General features: G+C 41.7%; 4 protein-coding genes across 4 annotated transcripts; 2 read left to right on the top strand and 2 right to left on the bottom strand.

Annotated features, from left to right (window-relative positions):
* The first annotated feature begins 60 nt into the window (after nt 1-60).
* Nucleotides 61-4,596, top strand: LOC144470914 (Fanconi anemia group J protein homolog). The gene is made up of 10 exons (XM_078182504.1): nt 61-153; nt 443-667; nt 1,224-1,457; nt 1,527-1,841; nt 2,414-2,716; nt 3,081-3,413; nt 3,483-3,679; nt 3,750-3,801; nt 3,872-4,000; nt 4,441-4,596. Exons 1-9 carry the CDS (start codon nt 61-63, stop codon nt 3,980-3,982), a joined length of 1,863 nt encoding a protein of 620 aa, XP_078038630.1. The 3' UTR covers nt 3,983-4,000; nt 4,441-4,596.
* Nucleotides 3,999-4,893, bottom strand: LOC144471714 (coiled-coil domain-containing protein 86). The gene is made up of 3 exons (XM_078184025.1): nt 4,582-4,893; nt 4,306-4,510; nt 3,999-4,197 (listed from the first exon to the last, which is right to left on the bottom strand). The coding sequence occupies exons 1-3, from the start codon at nt 4,770-4,772 to the stop codon at nt 4,117-4,119; spliced, it is 477 nt and encodes a 158-aa protein (XP_078040151.1). The 5' UTR covers nt 4,773-4,893; the 3' UTR covers nt 3,999-4,116.
* Nucleotides 4,894-5,583: 690 nt separating this feature from the next.
* Mrpl51 (mitochondrial ribosomal protein L51) lies at nt 5,584-7,157 on the top strand. Its single transcript, XM_078184024.1, has 4 exons — nt 5,584-5,777; nt 5,908-5,999; nt 6,319-6,499; nt 6,618-7,157. The coding sequence occupies exon 4, from the start codon at nt 6,619-6,621 to the stop codon at nt 7,102-7,104; it is 486 nt and encodes a 161-aa protein (XP_078040150.1). The 5' UTR covers nt 5,584-5,777; nt 5,908-5,999; nt 6,319-6,499; nt 6,618; the 3' UTR covers nt 7,105-7,157.
* LOC144471709 (dipeptidyl peptidase 9) lies at nt 7,093-11,867 on the bottom strand. The gene is made up of 10 exons (XM_078184020.1): nt 11,200-11,867; nt 10,945-11,079; nt 10,508-10,670; nt 10,183-10,424; nt 9,807-10,118; nt 9,439-9,725; nt 9,038-9,366; nt 8,723-8,974; nt 8,373-8,645; nt 7,093-8,312 (listed from the first exon to the last, which is right to left on the bottom strand). The coding sequence occupies exons 1-10, from the start codon at nt 11,364-11,366 to the stop codon at nt 7,965-7,967; spliced, it is 2,508 nt and encodes an 835-aa protein (XP_078040146.1). The 5' UTR covers nt 11,367-11,867; the 3' UTR covers nt 7,093-7,964.
* Nucleotides 11,868-11,940: the final 73 nt, after the last annotated feature.

Genomic DNA, 11,940 nt, shown 5'->3' with positions numbered 1-11,940 from the left:
TAAAGAACGTTAATGCTTCTATATTTAATGCACCCTTAAAATTGATAACTACTTTACAGGATGACCATTTTGAGCAGTCGCGAGCACACCTGTATACAGCAATCTAACAGGAATAAGACGGAACTTTGCAACGAGCTGCTGGATCCTCAGAAGGTACGCTTTGATGATTTTCTAGCTCGGTAGATAAATAGATAGATAGACAGATAGATAGATAAATAGATAGACAGATAGATAGATAGATAAATAGGTAGATAGATAGATAGCTAAATAGATAAATAGGTAGATAGATAGCTAAATAGATAAATAGGTAGATAGATAGATAGCTAAATAGATAAATAGATAGATAGATAGCTAAATAGATAAATAGGTAGATAGATAGATAGCTAAATAGATAAATAGATAGATAGATAGCTGAATAGATAAACGTGCATTAACTTTGCAGCACAAAGGGTGCCCATTCTACAACGAGAACAACAAAAAGGTTCTGAACAATTTCCACGCGGTGGAGATGCGTGGCCTGGGGCCGGTATGGGACATCGAGGATCTGGTCGCCATAGGGAAAGAGTCCGGGCTGTGCCCGTACTTCGCTGCCAGGAACCTCATGGACTTCGCCGACATTATTTTCTGCCCCTACAATTACATCATCGACCCCGACATCCGCTCCAGCGTGAGTGTCTGCTAAACAGACCACTTGAGAATTTTTTCTACCTCCTCTGTCGCATTTTTATACAATTTACAAAGGGCAGGAATTTCGCAAAATTCACGCTCTTTCGCTTTGCGAACCTCTCGTCGCGCCCTTCGCGCTTATTACTTTGTTTAAATAGACTGCGTCTAACAGCGATCTGCTTTCGCAGTAGATTCTTTAACAATTCATTTTCGTTATTTTTAATATTATTATATTGTTACTATTATTCTTATTATTACTAGCATTTTTAATACTCATTAATATTGTCAATTATCGGCTCTTTCCTTTCTCTATTATTTCCATTTAATCTATATTCAGTGTCATTATAATAATTATTTTAACTTCTTCATTTCTTTTACACTGTATTCCTTTTTTTCATCTTTTCACCCTTCCTTTTAATGTTTACTCTTAAATTTTCTGTATCGGAGGAGCTCACACAATTAACATATTTCAATAATAATTATTATTATCTTATTACTATTACTAACTATCGTTATCATTATTTTTATTTTTATTATTATTATTATATGCATCGTAGCTGCAAATGGACCTAAAGGACCAAGTGATCATCCTCGACGAGGCGCACAACATAGAAGAGATATGCAGAGACGTAGCCAGCCACGATTTCCAGGACGAATACGTCGTGGCGGCCGCGAACGAGTGTAAGGACATCGCGAACGTCAAGACCAGCGATACCTTCACGTACAAGACTTTGGAGTCCTACTTGCTGAAGTTCGTGGAATTCCTAAAAGACGCGACGCTCGAGAAAGTCGTAAGTTTGTTCGCCGTTTCACCGTTTCGTCGCGTGTCTCCATCGAACCTAATCCCGACTTGCCAACAGAACAATCACGCCGACGACTTGTCGAGCCCGTACTGGAGCGGCGCCGAGCTGCTGGAGCTGTTCAACATGCACGGTATCGGCGAGAGCAAGTACCAATCTTTCGTGAACTCCTGCACCTCCGCGATCGAGGACTTCAACAAGGTGAAGGAAGAGAGTCGCATGCAGCAGGGCAAGCACTCGATGTCCGTGATTTCCCCGTCGACCAGGGTCCTGCTCGAGCACCTGATGTACGCCATGAAAATGATCTCCTCGCCGCAGTACAGGGACGACTTCAGGGCCTGCGTGACCGAGACCGCAGTGAAGAACTTCAGACACGTGAATAGAGTCCTTTTAACCGCGGCGACCAACCCCTAAAATTCGCGCGAAGACGGAGCGATTTAATTAACGCCTTGCACCGTACTGTACATGTATAGATTTTATTATATGAGTGCATAGATTGTATCATATAAACCCCTTGAACCATAATGCATACATATATGCACTATATCATATTTGATAGTTTCTTATATCATATTATTATAATCATAGATTATGTCATATATGATCTATACACTCATAACAAAATAATTATACTTTTTATTACGATATTGAAACAAAATTTAATTCTTCTGTCACCAAAGTCTAAGAACGAAACTAAACGCAAATATACAATAAATAACAATTGTATCAGTTGTAACATGGAAATGATTAAGGACGAAATGTTAATCGACATAACAAGTGCAAGGGGTTAATTGATTATAAAGCTAGAAATTTCAAATTGATCAATAGTGGATTCCATTGGAATTTTTTCACCCCTAATTAAATTCAAGTCCTTTTTAATATATTAGAATGGAAATGGATTTTCAAGATTGGTAAAAATTTAGTATATCGTTCTGCTCGATAATTAGGTCCCGGACGACACCTGGTCCTCGGGCAAGAACAACCGCACGAGAGTCTTGAAATTGCTGTGCATGAACTCCGGCGTGATCTTCGAACCCCTGGCGAAATCGGCTCGGTGTATAATCCTTGCGTCCGGTACCTTGACGCCGACCACGTCCTTCAAAAGTGAGCTGAACACTGAGTTTGCTCACGTGTTGAACGCTGGCCACGTGATCCCGAAAGAACAAGTGTACGCCACCTGTGTGTCGAAAGGACCCAACGGGATTTCTCTGAGGGCTACCTATAACAACGTCAACAGCTGGGCCTTCCAGGTATGATTTCGGATCTAGCAGCATCCTGGCCTGTTATTTTAATTAATAATATAACCAATATTTTATTTGAGAAGTACAGATATTTATAAATATTGTTTCTGTGTTGCATCTGCTTAAGACACTGCATTAAATGGGATACTAGTGCTAATAGAATGTAGATGCTAGATGGAATAAAAATTAAATAATATTAAGTAGAATATTTAACACTTAACTTAATAGAAAATTAGACACGTGAAATGCAATCTCAAAGAATTCTTTCCATCTTGAGAATATAATATTTCGATATCTTCCCCTTTAAGTAAATAATTAATTTCTAAATCCTTTCTCTTATCCTTGATATTAATTTTGAATGATCACTTTGCAGGACGAGCTGGGAAACGTATTGGTCGATGTCTGCGAGACCGTGCCCCACGGTGTCCTCTGTTTCTTCTCGTCGTACCACATGATGAACAATCAACTGGAGAGATGGAGGAAGACATCGATCTGGAGGAAAATCAGCCGTATAAAGCAGGTATTCATAGAGCCTCGTTACGGTGGCGATTTGAAGGATATAATGGACGAGTATCGGGAAGTCATAAAGGACACGTCGGCCGGGCCGAGCGGTGGAATCAACGGTGCCCTGTTCCTGGCGGTGTTCCGGGGGAAGGTCGCGGAGGGAATCGACTTCAGAGACGACGAAGCTCGCTGCGTGGTAACCGTAAGTACTGCGAGCCATGGAAATTGAAACGTGGTAGAGAGAGAGAGAGATTAAGTATTCCTTCTGCAGGTCGGTATACCGTACGCGGTAAGAAAGGATCCGGTAATTGATATGAAATTTAAATATAACGACAAGAATACCGGGAGGAGGTTGTTAAAAGGCTCGGACTGGTACACGGTCCAAGCGTTCAGAGCTTTGAACCAGGCCTTGGGTCGTTGTCTGAGACACGCGGAGGATTGGGGAGCGGTCCTGTTAGTGGACGAAAGGTTCGTATAATCGTGGAAATGGTGGGCGATATATAGGGATGGTTCACTACGATCGGATTGTCGATTTCAGATTTTTGCTGCCGGATAACAAGGCGTACTTGCCGAAATGGGTTAAGTCGATGGTAAGTTTTCTAAGCGAATGCTGAGCCGATGCTATCCGACGTCGTTAGATAATATTATTGTTTTTTTCAGTGGACCGAGCCAACAACGTACCAGTTGAAAGAACAGCTTCAGAGATTTGTGAATAAACAGGCACCTAGAGCGACTAAACAGAGAATGGTGGAGCCTCCGGAGGATAGTTAAATAGTGATAACGTTAACCGTAAGATCATTTTATTATACGAAGATGTTTTCGTTCGTTTATTCACGAGAGCATATCTTACAGCCTATAAAACCATATATAAATTAACAAGCGTTTATTTTTATAATGTATGTATTTTACAAGTTGAGCGTGTCCCTTTTCTGTATCATTCTCAGATGCTTTCTTTTGATATTTTTCAACTTTGCCGTGTTTGTAATCTGAAATAAGAGTTGTAGTTTGAATGAAGGTGAAGATCGAAGTACACAGAAATATATTTTCATATGTCTATAAAACAGTTATCGCATAATTATATATTTCCTACTCACCACTTGGACAACCTCGCTCTTTTTTTGGTTTTCTTCGGCACGCTTCAGGTTTGCTCTTCTCCTTTCCTTCTTGGCCTCCTTTTGCGCAGCTTTCTCGGCCTTGATCGATCTTGACAATTCTTTGACTCTTTTCAGGTCCTCCCTCAGCTTCTGCTTCTTCTCGAAGGACAGACGTATGCCCCGGGTCTTGACGATGGAGGAGAACCTGTAAGAAATAGGCATGTGCATCGGGACACTCTAAACACAATGAATTAGGAAAAACTAGATTCTGTGTACCTCGTCTTCTGTTCCTTCCACACTCTTCCGGATTTGGGCTTCCCTTTTGGAATCTCTGGTAGCTGTTCCTTTTTCTTTTTAGTTTTCACGGTTTTTGTGTTTGAGGTGTCCGCGTCATTCACGGCAGCACTGTCAGCAAGAATGTCTTCCATTCTTGTGACTTTCTCGATGGCATTTGGCTCCTCAACCATTGTAAAACCGCGTCGATCGTGTATTCAGTAGCATGTAAACAATGCAAGTTGCTCCCAGACCCACGTGGATAGTCAGCCATGTTGAAAAGTTCCGACAGACGGTAGAACCATCTGCAAACAAAAGCAGGAAACCTGTTGAAATACTCTGTCTTGACAGTATTAAAAAGCAACGCGTTTCTAATTATCTTTTGCATCTTCAAGTACAAATTTATTGATAATAAATAATTTCTAGTTCTCGCGTTTCCCGTAAGAAGCTAAGTAAAATATTAGAATCGATTAGTTTATTTAGAAGAAATCCCTCAGCCCTGTATGTGGCGCCAATTGGTCCAGTGGGAAAACGTTCAAACTGTTAGCCAAATTCGAGCTTCTCTATTTTTCCGACAGAGGACACCACATATTCATTCTGCGGTTCGTGTAAAAACAGTAATTTTGACAAAATTAGGGTACTGATAACTACGCCAAGCATACAGAATTGTTCAGAAGACTCTGCTGCATCGATAAACAAACAATTTACGATATTGTCAAACGTGATTAATCGGGCTTTGAAGTTGGTCAAATATTATGTTAACTAATTATGTCTTGCAGCGTTTCCGATTGCTTTATTTACGCGTCCTCAATGCAGTGAACTCTTCTGAACAATTCCATATACTTGGTTTTATTTGTTCCCTAATTGTATCAGAAATAATGTTTTTACGCGAACCGTAGTCTGTGTATGAGGTGCCCTCTTTCGGTGAAATAAAGAAGCTCAGATTTGGTTAACAGTTTGAGCGTTTTCCCTCCGAAAAAAGCTTCACCCTTTCTCCGCCAGAGGCGCCAAATGTACAGAATTGTGGGGAAGCTAATTGATTCTAATATTTTAACACATTCATAATTCAATTAAGTATTTCTTATTTCTAATCGAAGCAATGTTACGTGCAATTGTTAAACCAGTGACATTAATTATTCACGTTTGATGTAGAACAGTGGTCATCCTTAGAATACTTATCATCAGTTGTTTACTCGTTGGTAAGTGACAATAATAGTTGGTTTAATACGTACAGGATGGTTGAAGTTTCATCAAAATAATTTATTGACTGGCTCAATATTAGAAATTGTTAACAAGGTAGAAAATGTTAATCATCTACATCTGTCACAGGTTTTGTACAGTCTCGCCATCTGAGGGTGATGTTATACTTTCAGCAACAGATGATTCGTGCGGGATTTTGCATCGAGCCTTATGCAGATGTGGTAAGAATCATTTCTGTCTGTATATAACGTAAATTAATTGCCAATAACTATACCCGCAACAAAGTTCATTGTTCTGTGCATATTTTAAGATATTAATTATCTATCTTGCCATCGAACTACATTAATAAATCGCTTTTCACAACTTTGCTCGGGCATTCCCGTATCAATTACGTAAGAGACTAACCTGTGTGATATAAACAAGATTTAGTTATTCACGAGTGACAACAAATTATAACGAACGCTGTTTCTTTCTCTATAATTTCTCGTCGATAAATTTCTATAATTTTATTAACATCGCGCATTATAAACATTTTGCTAGAACCAACAATCGTGTAGTAGGCTAACCTGCCCTGAGTTGTTTGGGCCAATCTCGAGTCTCGAACAACGTTGTGAAAGGATACAAACTTATGAGACATTGTAAGAGTTTAAACGGATAACCCAAATCCGGAGAGGTCCATTTCGAAAACTCGAGTTTCAGCATACTATTTTAATTGTGAAAGGTGAGTTGCGTATGGTTTTTACAATCGAGTTTTTAAACAACAAGTATTTGCCGGAGAGTGTGGTTATGTTTTGAAACCAGTTCGTTTCGTATTGACGATAATTATTGAAATTATCCAGCATGTCGTGGTTTATGAATACGATACGATCAGCGATCACTGCATGGACGCCGCAAGTAACGCCGGTGCGATTTCGCTACTTCGAGGACAAAGTAAAGAGAGGTCGTCTCGTGCGACGTTACGGTTACGAGGATCCGATAAAATGGGAAGGACTCCTGCCTCGTAACAGCGACAAGAGATTGCCAATGCCATTTTACAGACCGGCCACCCCTTGGAGCCAGAAAAACGCATTGTTTGGTCAAAACGATTACATAGACATTTTAGGAAGCAACGATCTTCATCCAACGAAAATCCTGTATAATGTACCAGCCTGGTTGAGAGGCGTAAAGGGAACCGAATATCAAATATTAATACGAAAACGGAAAGTGCTGAAGAGGGGAATATTTCCAATAGCTGCCCCGGCAAAATGGAACGAGATGAGAAAAAGAATGCTTTACCTGCACAGGTATATGAATAATAAAACTAGAACGTTTCGTACTAACCAGTAATGTATATTTGAGTAATAAAATATGAAATATAATCATACATTGAAATCATTTCGGTATATGCCCATTAATTTTATGCAATTAATTCTTCCGGCCTTCGTAACAACAATAAACGCTAACTGAATACAAAATGAAAGAAATCGGCTGTAAAAACATGTATCCCATTATTTTATTTGCGATGGTGAGACGGTGTAAACATTTCAATCTATTCAAACACTTTTTCATTAATGTTTATTGTAAAAATGTGAATGATTGCTCGCGCGTATGTACACAAGTAATCAAACGTAAAATAGTGACAGCCAAAAGAAAGATATATATATATGTATATATATATATATATATTTCTAGCGAATATTATGTATATCTTGTAAGTACAGTTAAGAGGACAATTCTAAAAAAATTTTATGTTGTTCTAGGGATGCATATATGTATATATGTACAGAGGAGTTAAGAGTATTGTCCATTTTCTTAGAAAATTAACATTCAATCTCATCGTTGTAAAGCTCTACGGTACTTTGTTAAAACGGCTGCACGATTATGTTTGCTAAGTTATGCAATCCACTGCATGCTGGCAACATTTTCTCACTCTCTCCCTTTCTTTCTCGCTCTCTCTCTCTCTCTATACCACTAACATTAACTGATAACAATCTCTTCATGTACGTTCTGAACTGAAATAGCATCCGAGAGATAAATATTGAGTGTTTGTGTTTAGGCAATCTCACCGCGAGACTCATGGGTCACGACGAACAATTCTCAATTTCTTTAATGTATGTACATAATGTAATGGCAGTCACACTGAACCTGTTAAAATCCTGTTTTAACCAATGTTTTATCGTTTTATATCCTATCGGGAACAAATGGATTCACAAATTGTTTTGCAAGAAAAATAATAGCGTGGTCTCGTAGTGTTTACTAGCGTCTAAACTTCTAAGACTGTGTCTTTCGTTCGGATAGACCTGCAGTTGATATGGTTTCCCGGATTTGACGAGAGCGTCGATCAACTGGCTCGTGTGAAAGAAATGCACGTTCTCGTCGATCAGCCCGTGAATGATCAATAATCGATTCTCTTCGTCGGGAAATTTATCGACGTACGTTAAAATCGAGCTGGACATGTAGCCAGGAGGATTATTCTGAGGCAGATCCATGTAACGTTCGGTGTAGCCGGTGTCGTAGCAGTTCCAAGACGTAACTGGTGCGCCAGCGATCGCTACCTGAAAATGTTGAAATAATTAAAATTTTGTTTGCACTCTATCGAGATTAAGATAAAATACCTTGAATATCTCAGGGTACTGTATCAAGCCCATGAGGCTCAAATATCCCCCATAAGACCAGCCGTGCAGTGCCACGCGAGCTATGTCGATGTAACCTGTTTTTTCTGTCAACCATTTTAGCACTTCGACTTGATCGCTCAACTCGATCGTTCCCAATCTGTGTTGCAAATGGCCCTCGAACACTAAACCTCTGTGATGAGAACCACGGTTGTCAATTAACACCACGCAATAACCTTGTGCAGCCAACATGTGCATCCTCAAATGCCTCATTCCCTGGAAAAGCAACAAACGCTTGAAAAATTCGCACCAGGAAATTCAACCGAAGCTTTCACCGACTCCGCGAAGCTGACCTTAAATGTGTTCGACACTAATTGCACTTCGGGTCCGCCGTAAACATTCACAATTGTTGGATACTTGACGCCCGGTTTATAATTATGCGGTTTAAAAATCATGGAGTAAATGGTGTCGCCGGACGATATTTTATGGGTGAAAATTTCCGGCGTGAACAATTCGGATTCGGGAGACGACGGTTCCAGCAAGTATCCGACAGGAGTTAGGCAGATGGTGTCCACCGTCCAATCTTTTTGCGTTATTCTGAATACCTATAAAAATCAATCGATAGAAAGTCATCGCGAGCAATCCTTGATCTCCGTGGTTGCCCGTACCTGGCAAGTGGGCAGCGTTTTGATGGAACTGTACACAGTGACCAACATCGTGCATTCCTTATTGAAATATATACTGTTGTAACTGTAACCGGGCCTCGTGAGCAACCTTATCTCCAATGGCCGATTCAATGAAACCGCGTACACATGTTGCTCCAACGGACCTTCGCGCAAACCACGGAAATATACAATGGAGTTGGCCTCGTCCACCCACAGCTTTCTGCCCAACACCTCCCATTTTCCTTGAGTCAAGGCAACCTTGGACGTGACGAAGGGTTGCAGAGAAACATTTTCCATTCCGCCTGACGGCTCCTCGACTCCGTTGCTTATACCTTCCAAGAAAAAACAGCCTCGATTAAACGAAATTTCAGCGACGCCAATAAATAGTCATCGATGCTTTTTACCTGATATTCTAGATGTAATGAGATACAGATGCCGATAGTCGGATTCCTCGCTACCCCAGAGGAACTTCACTTCCGACGGATTGTCGGACGGCAAGAAATATAAGAGATCGTTCAGATTGATCCATGTCGAACTTCGTTCGGAATATATCGCTTGGATGCTCGCCGAGAACGGTTTAAATTGATTTTCCCAACTGTATAAATTCGGGGGCGGTTCGAAAAAATTATCTATCGATAACAACACTAACTCGAGCCTTTGTTGCTTTCTGTCCAACAGCTGCACCCAGACGCTAAATGTTCAAAAAGACATAGCTATGATCGTTACTGTTCTCAAGAGGAAAACAGGGGATACAACAGGCATATTCACTTACTATTGCGCGTCGGGCGTCCACCCCACTCGGACCATATATTCCATCCAAGGGAACATCATGTGCAGCGGGTACTGTAGCTCCAGGATGTCGATGTCGACTATCTCCTGCGATTCCGTGATATAGAATTGCACCATTTTCAAGAAACTTTTCGCGTTCGGAGTGCCGGCTCTGGGAAAACGAAATTCATCGATCTCCTCGGAGTTCGACGGTGATGGGAAACAAAATATTTTCACGTCGCTCTCGTCGACTTCCTCGTAGACTATTCTGTACATGCCGTCGTCGGATTTCGGCTGCCACCAATACCCGGTGTACCTGCACACATTTACACGGTATACAATAATGAAAACACGGAAGTCGCTGTGTTTGCAATATATACCTGGCGAATTCTTCTTGCATCACGTAAGACGGAGTTCCCGCTGTACGCGGATCGTCCGTCAGGTTCCTTCCACCTTTTCTTGCATGCGTCAGTCTCAAAGAGGAACCGGTGACACTGTGAGACAGGTACAGGTCGCCGGAACATGTGTAAGCGATCAGTGCGTTGTTCCATGGGCAAATTTGTGGGCACAGTTTCGCGCCGGACGTCGCAGCTCGAATTTCTGACGGAAACAGCGGGCCAGCCTGCCATTCAAACACATATCTTGTTAGTTACTATTTCAATTGGATGCTACGGCAAGTATCATAAACCGAACAAAGAAGATTACCATAAACCCTGTATCTATACATTGATAAAGGCTACTAGCAGCTGGGAAAACTAATTTCCCACTTTCTGGATGAATTTCATAACTGGTAATTCCGCAAGTGACTAATCTTTTCCTCTCCCATAGCAATTGTTCCTCCCTCGATAAGATTTTAGTGCTGGACACTCTGTAACCGTATAAAAATATTTCCATGAAGTATATAGAAATCAATTCGCACTTCTTGATCTGGCAGTACACACATTGGAGTTCAATGGACCTCCGCTATTAAAAGACTCTACTATTATTATTACATTGCACTGATTTTAATACAGAGTCGTATATGTATACGATGTTTGTATATTAACAATATGTAGGACTTTTTATCGGGGTTCCACGAGTAACATTGCTTCTATTCCAGAAGTTCTTGTGTGTACTGCCTGGTTAAAAAGTAATTGCATTACGTTTGAAAGTTCGCTTCAATCACAGGTTGCCAGTGAAGAAGGTGTCCGTTGGCAAGATCGAAGTCAGCAATGTCCACGTACAGCAGAGTGGTCTCCCATCTGTTGTTGAGGCTGCTGAGGAAATATATCCTGGTCCTGGTAGAAGGAGAATCACGTTAACCCAGAAGAATGTTTCGCGAACGGAAGAAGTCGTGCAACAGGAAAGAGAGTCAGAAGCGGATTGAGGTTAGGTTAGAGTGAAAATAACGTTCTTACCGTCCATCGGGAAGGGATCGAAAGCTGATGCAGCCAGGCACGGAAACGGCGGAGACCCCGGACAATCTTCTGCGTAGTTCGCTGACGATGGTTCTGAGCTCGGACCAAGTTTTTCGGTTAACCGTGTTAACCTGGGACCGTGCGACCCCTGCGTTGGATACCTCCATACTTTCCTCGTTTCCCAGCAGTCATTCGTTAAAACAGCAACTAGGGCACGATCATGTCCAGACGTTCACCTAGAGCCGAGAGACGGTGTCCGCGATACGCCGCGAAATCTGCTATCCAGCGACCGTGCGCTTCCGCAGCTTTATTTTTAGGTTATGCCTGCTTCGGACGGTTCTCACTTTCACCTTCTCCCCGGACTTGTCAGCCTCTCCCTTCTCTCGTCGGGCCGCGACATTAATTTCGCGGATACGCGAGCCTTGACTCTCCCGGATCTGTTTTCGGCGCGCTCGCTGCCAAAACTGCTCGGCAACCTGTCCGAAAACTGGCCAGCGTGACAGCCTTCTCCGTCTCTTTGGCACCGTTTGAAAGTCGACGGTCGACTCCCTATTGTTGCGACGGAGGCAACACGTGCGGATACATACGTGGACACGATCGCGGATCCGATATATCGGACTTTCCCTTTTTTTACTCGAGATTACCTTCGCGCGATTATCCTCGCACCCCGACGGATGGCGACGATAAAAATAGCCGGGAGACGCTGTTGCAGCCGACCCCGCGGCTTTCTTTCACCGATTA

Source organism: Augochlora pura, chromosome 6 (assembly GCF_028453695.1).
Source record: "Augochlora pura isolate Apur16 chromosome 6, APUR_v2.2.1, whole genome shotgun sequence".
Classification (NCBI taxonomy): domain Eukaryota; kingdom Metazoa; phylum Arthropoda; class Insecta; order Hymenoptera; family Halictidae; genus Augochlora; species Augochlora pura.
Note: the sequence above shows the minus strand (reverse complement) of the source record. Positions and strands in the feature narration are given on the sequence as shown.

Bases quoted from the DNA above. Each gene is read 5' to 3' on its own strand.
- LOC144471714 (XM_078184025.1), bottom strand. From the start codon at position 4,772: ATGGTTGAGGAGCCAAATGCCATCGAGAAAGTCACAAGAATGGAAGAC. The intron at 4,511-4,581 runs GTACACAGAATC...TATTTCTTACAG, and splicing joins TGGAAGGAACAGAAGACGAG to GTTCTCCTCCATCGTCAAGA. The intron at 4,198-4,305 runs GTGAGTAGGAAA...CTCTTATTTCAG, and splicing joins AGAGCGAGGTTGTCCAAGTG to ATTACAAACACGGCAAAGTT.
- LOC144470914 (XM_078182504.1), top strand. From the start codon at position 61: ATGACCATTTTGAGCAGTCGCGAGCACACCTGTATACAGCAATCTAAC. The intron at 154-442 runs GTACGCTTTGAT...TTAACTTTGCAG, and splicing joins AGCTGCTGGATCCTCAGAAG to CACAAAGGGTGCCCATTCTA. The intron at 3,680-3,749 runs GTTCGTATAATC...TGTCGATTTCAG, and splicing joins GTCCTGTTAGTGGACGAAAG to ATTTTTGCTGCCGGATAACA.
- LOC144471709 (XM_078184020.1), bottom strand. From the start codon at position 11,366: ATGGAGGTATCCAACGCAGGGGTCGCACGGTCCCAGGTTAACACGGTT. The intron at 10,119-10,182 runs GTATATATTGCA...AAATGTGTGCAG, and splicing joins ATGCAAGAAGAATTCGCCAG to GTACACCGGGTATTGGTGGC. The intron at 9,367-9,438 runs GTAAAAAGCATC...TTTTCTTGGAAG, and splicing joins CATTACATCTAGAATATCAG to GTATAAGCAACGGAGTCGAG.
- Mrpl51 (XM_078184024.1), top strand. From the start codon at position 6,619: ATGTCGTGGTTTATGAATACGATACGATCAGCGATCACTGCATGGACG.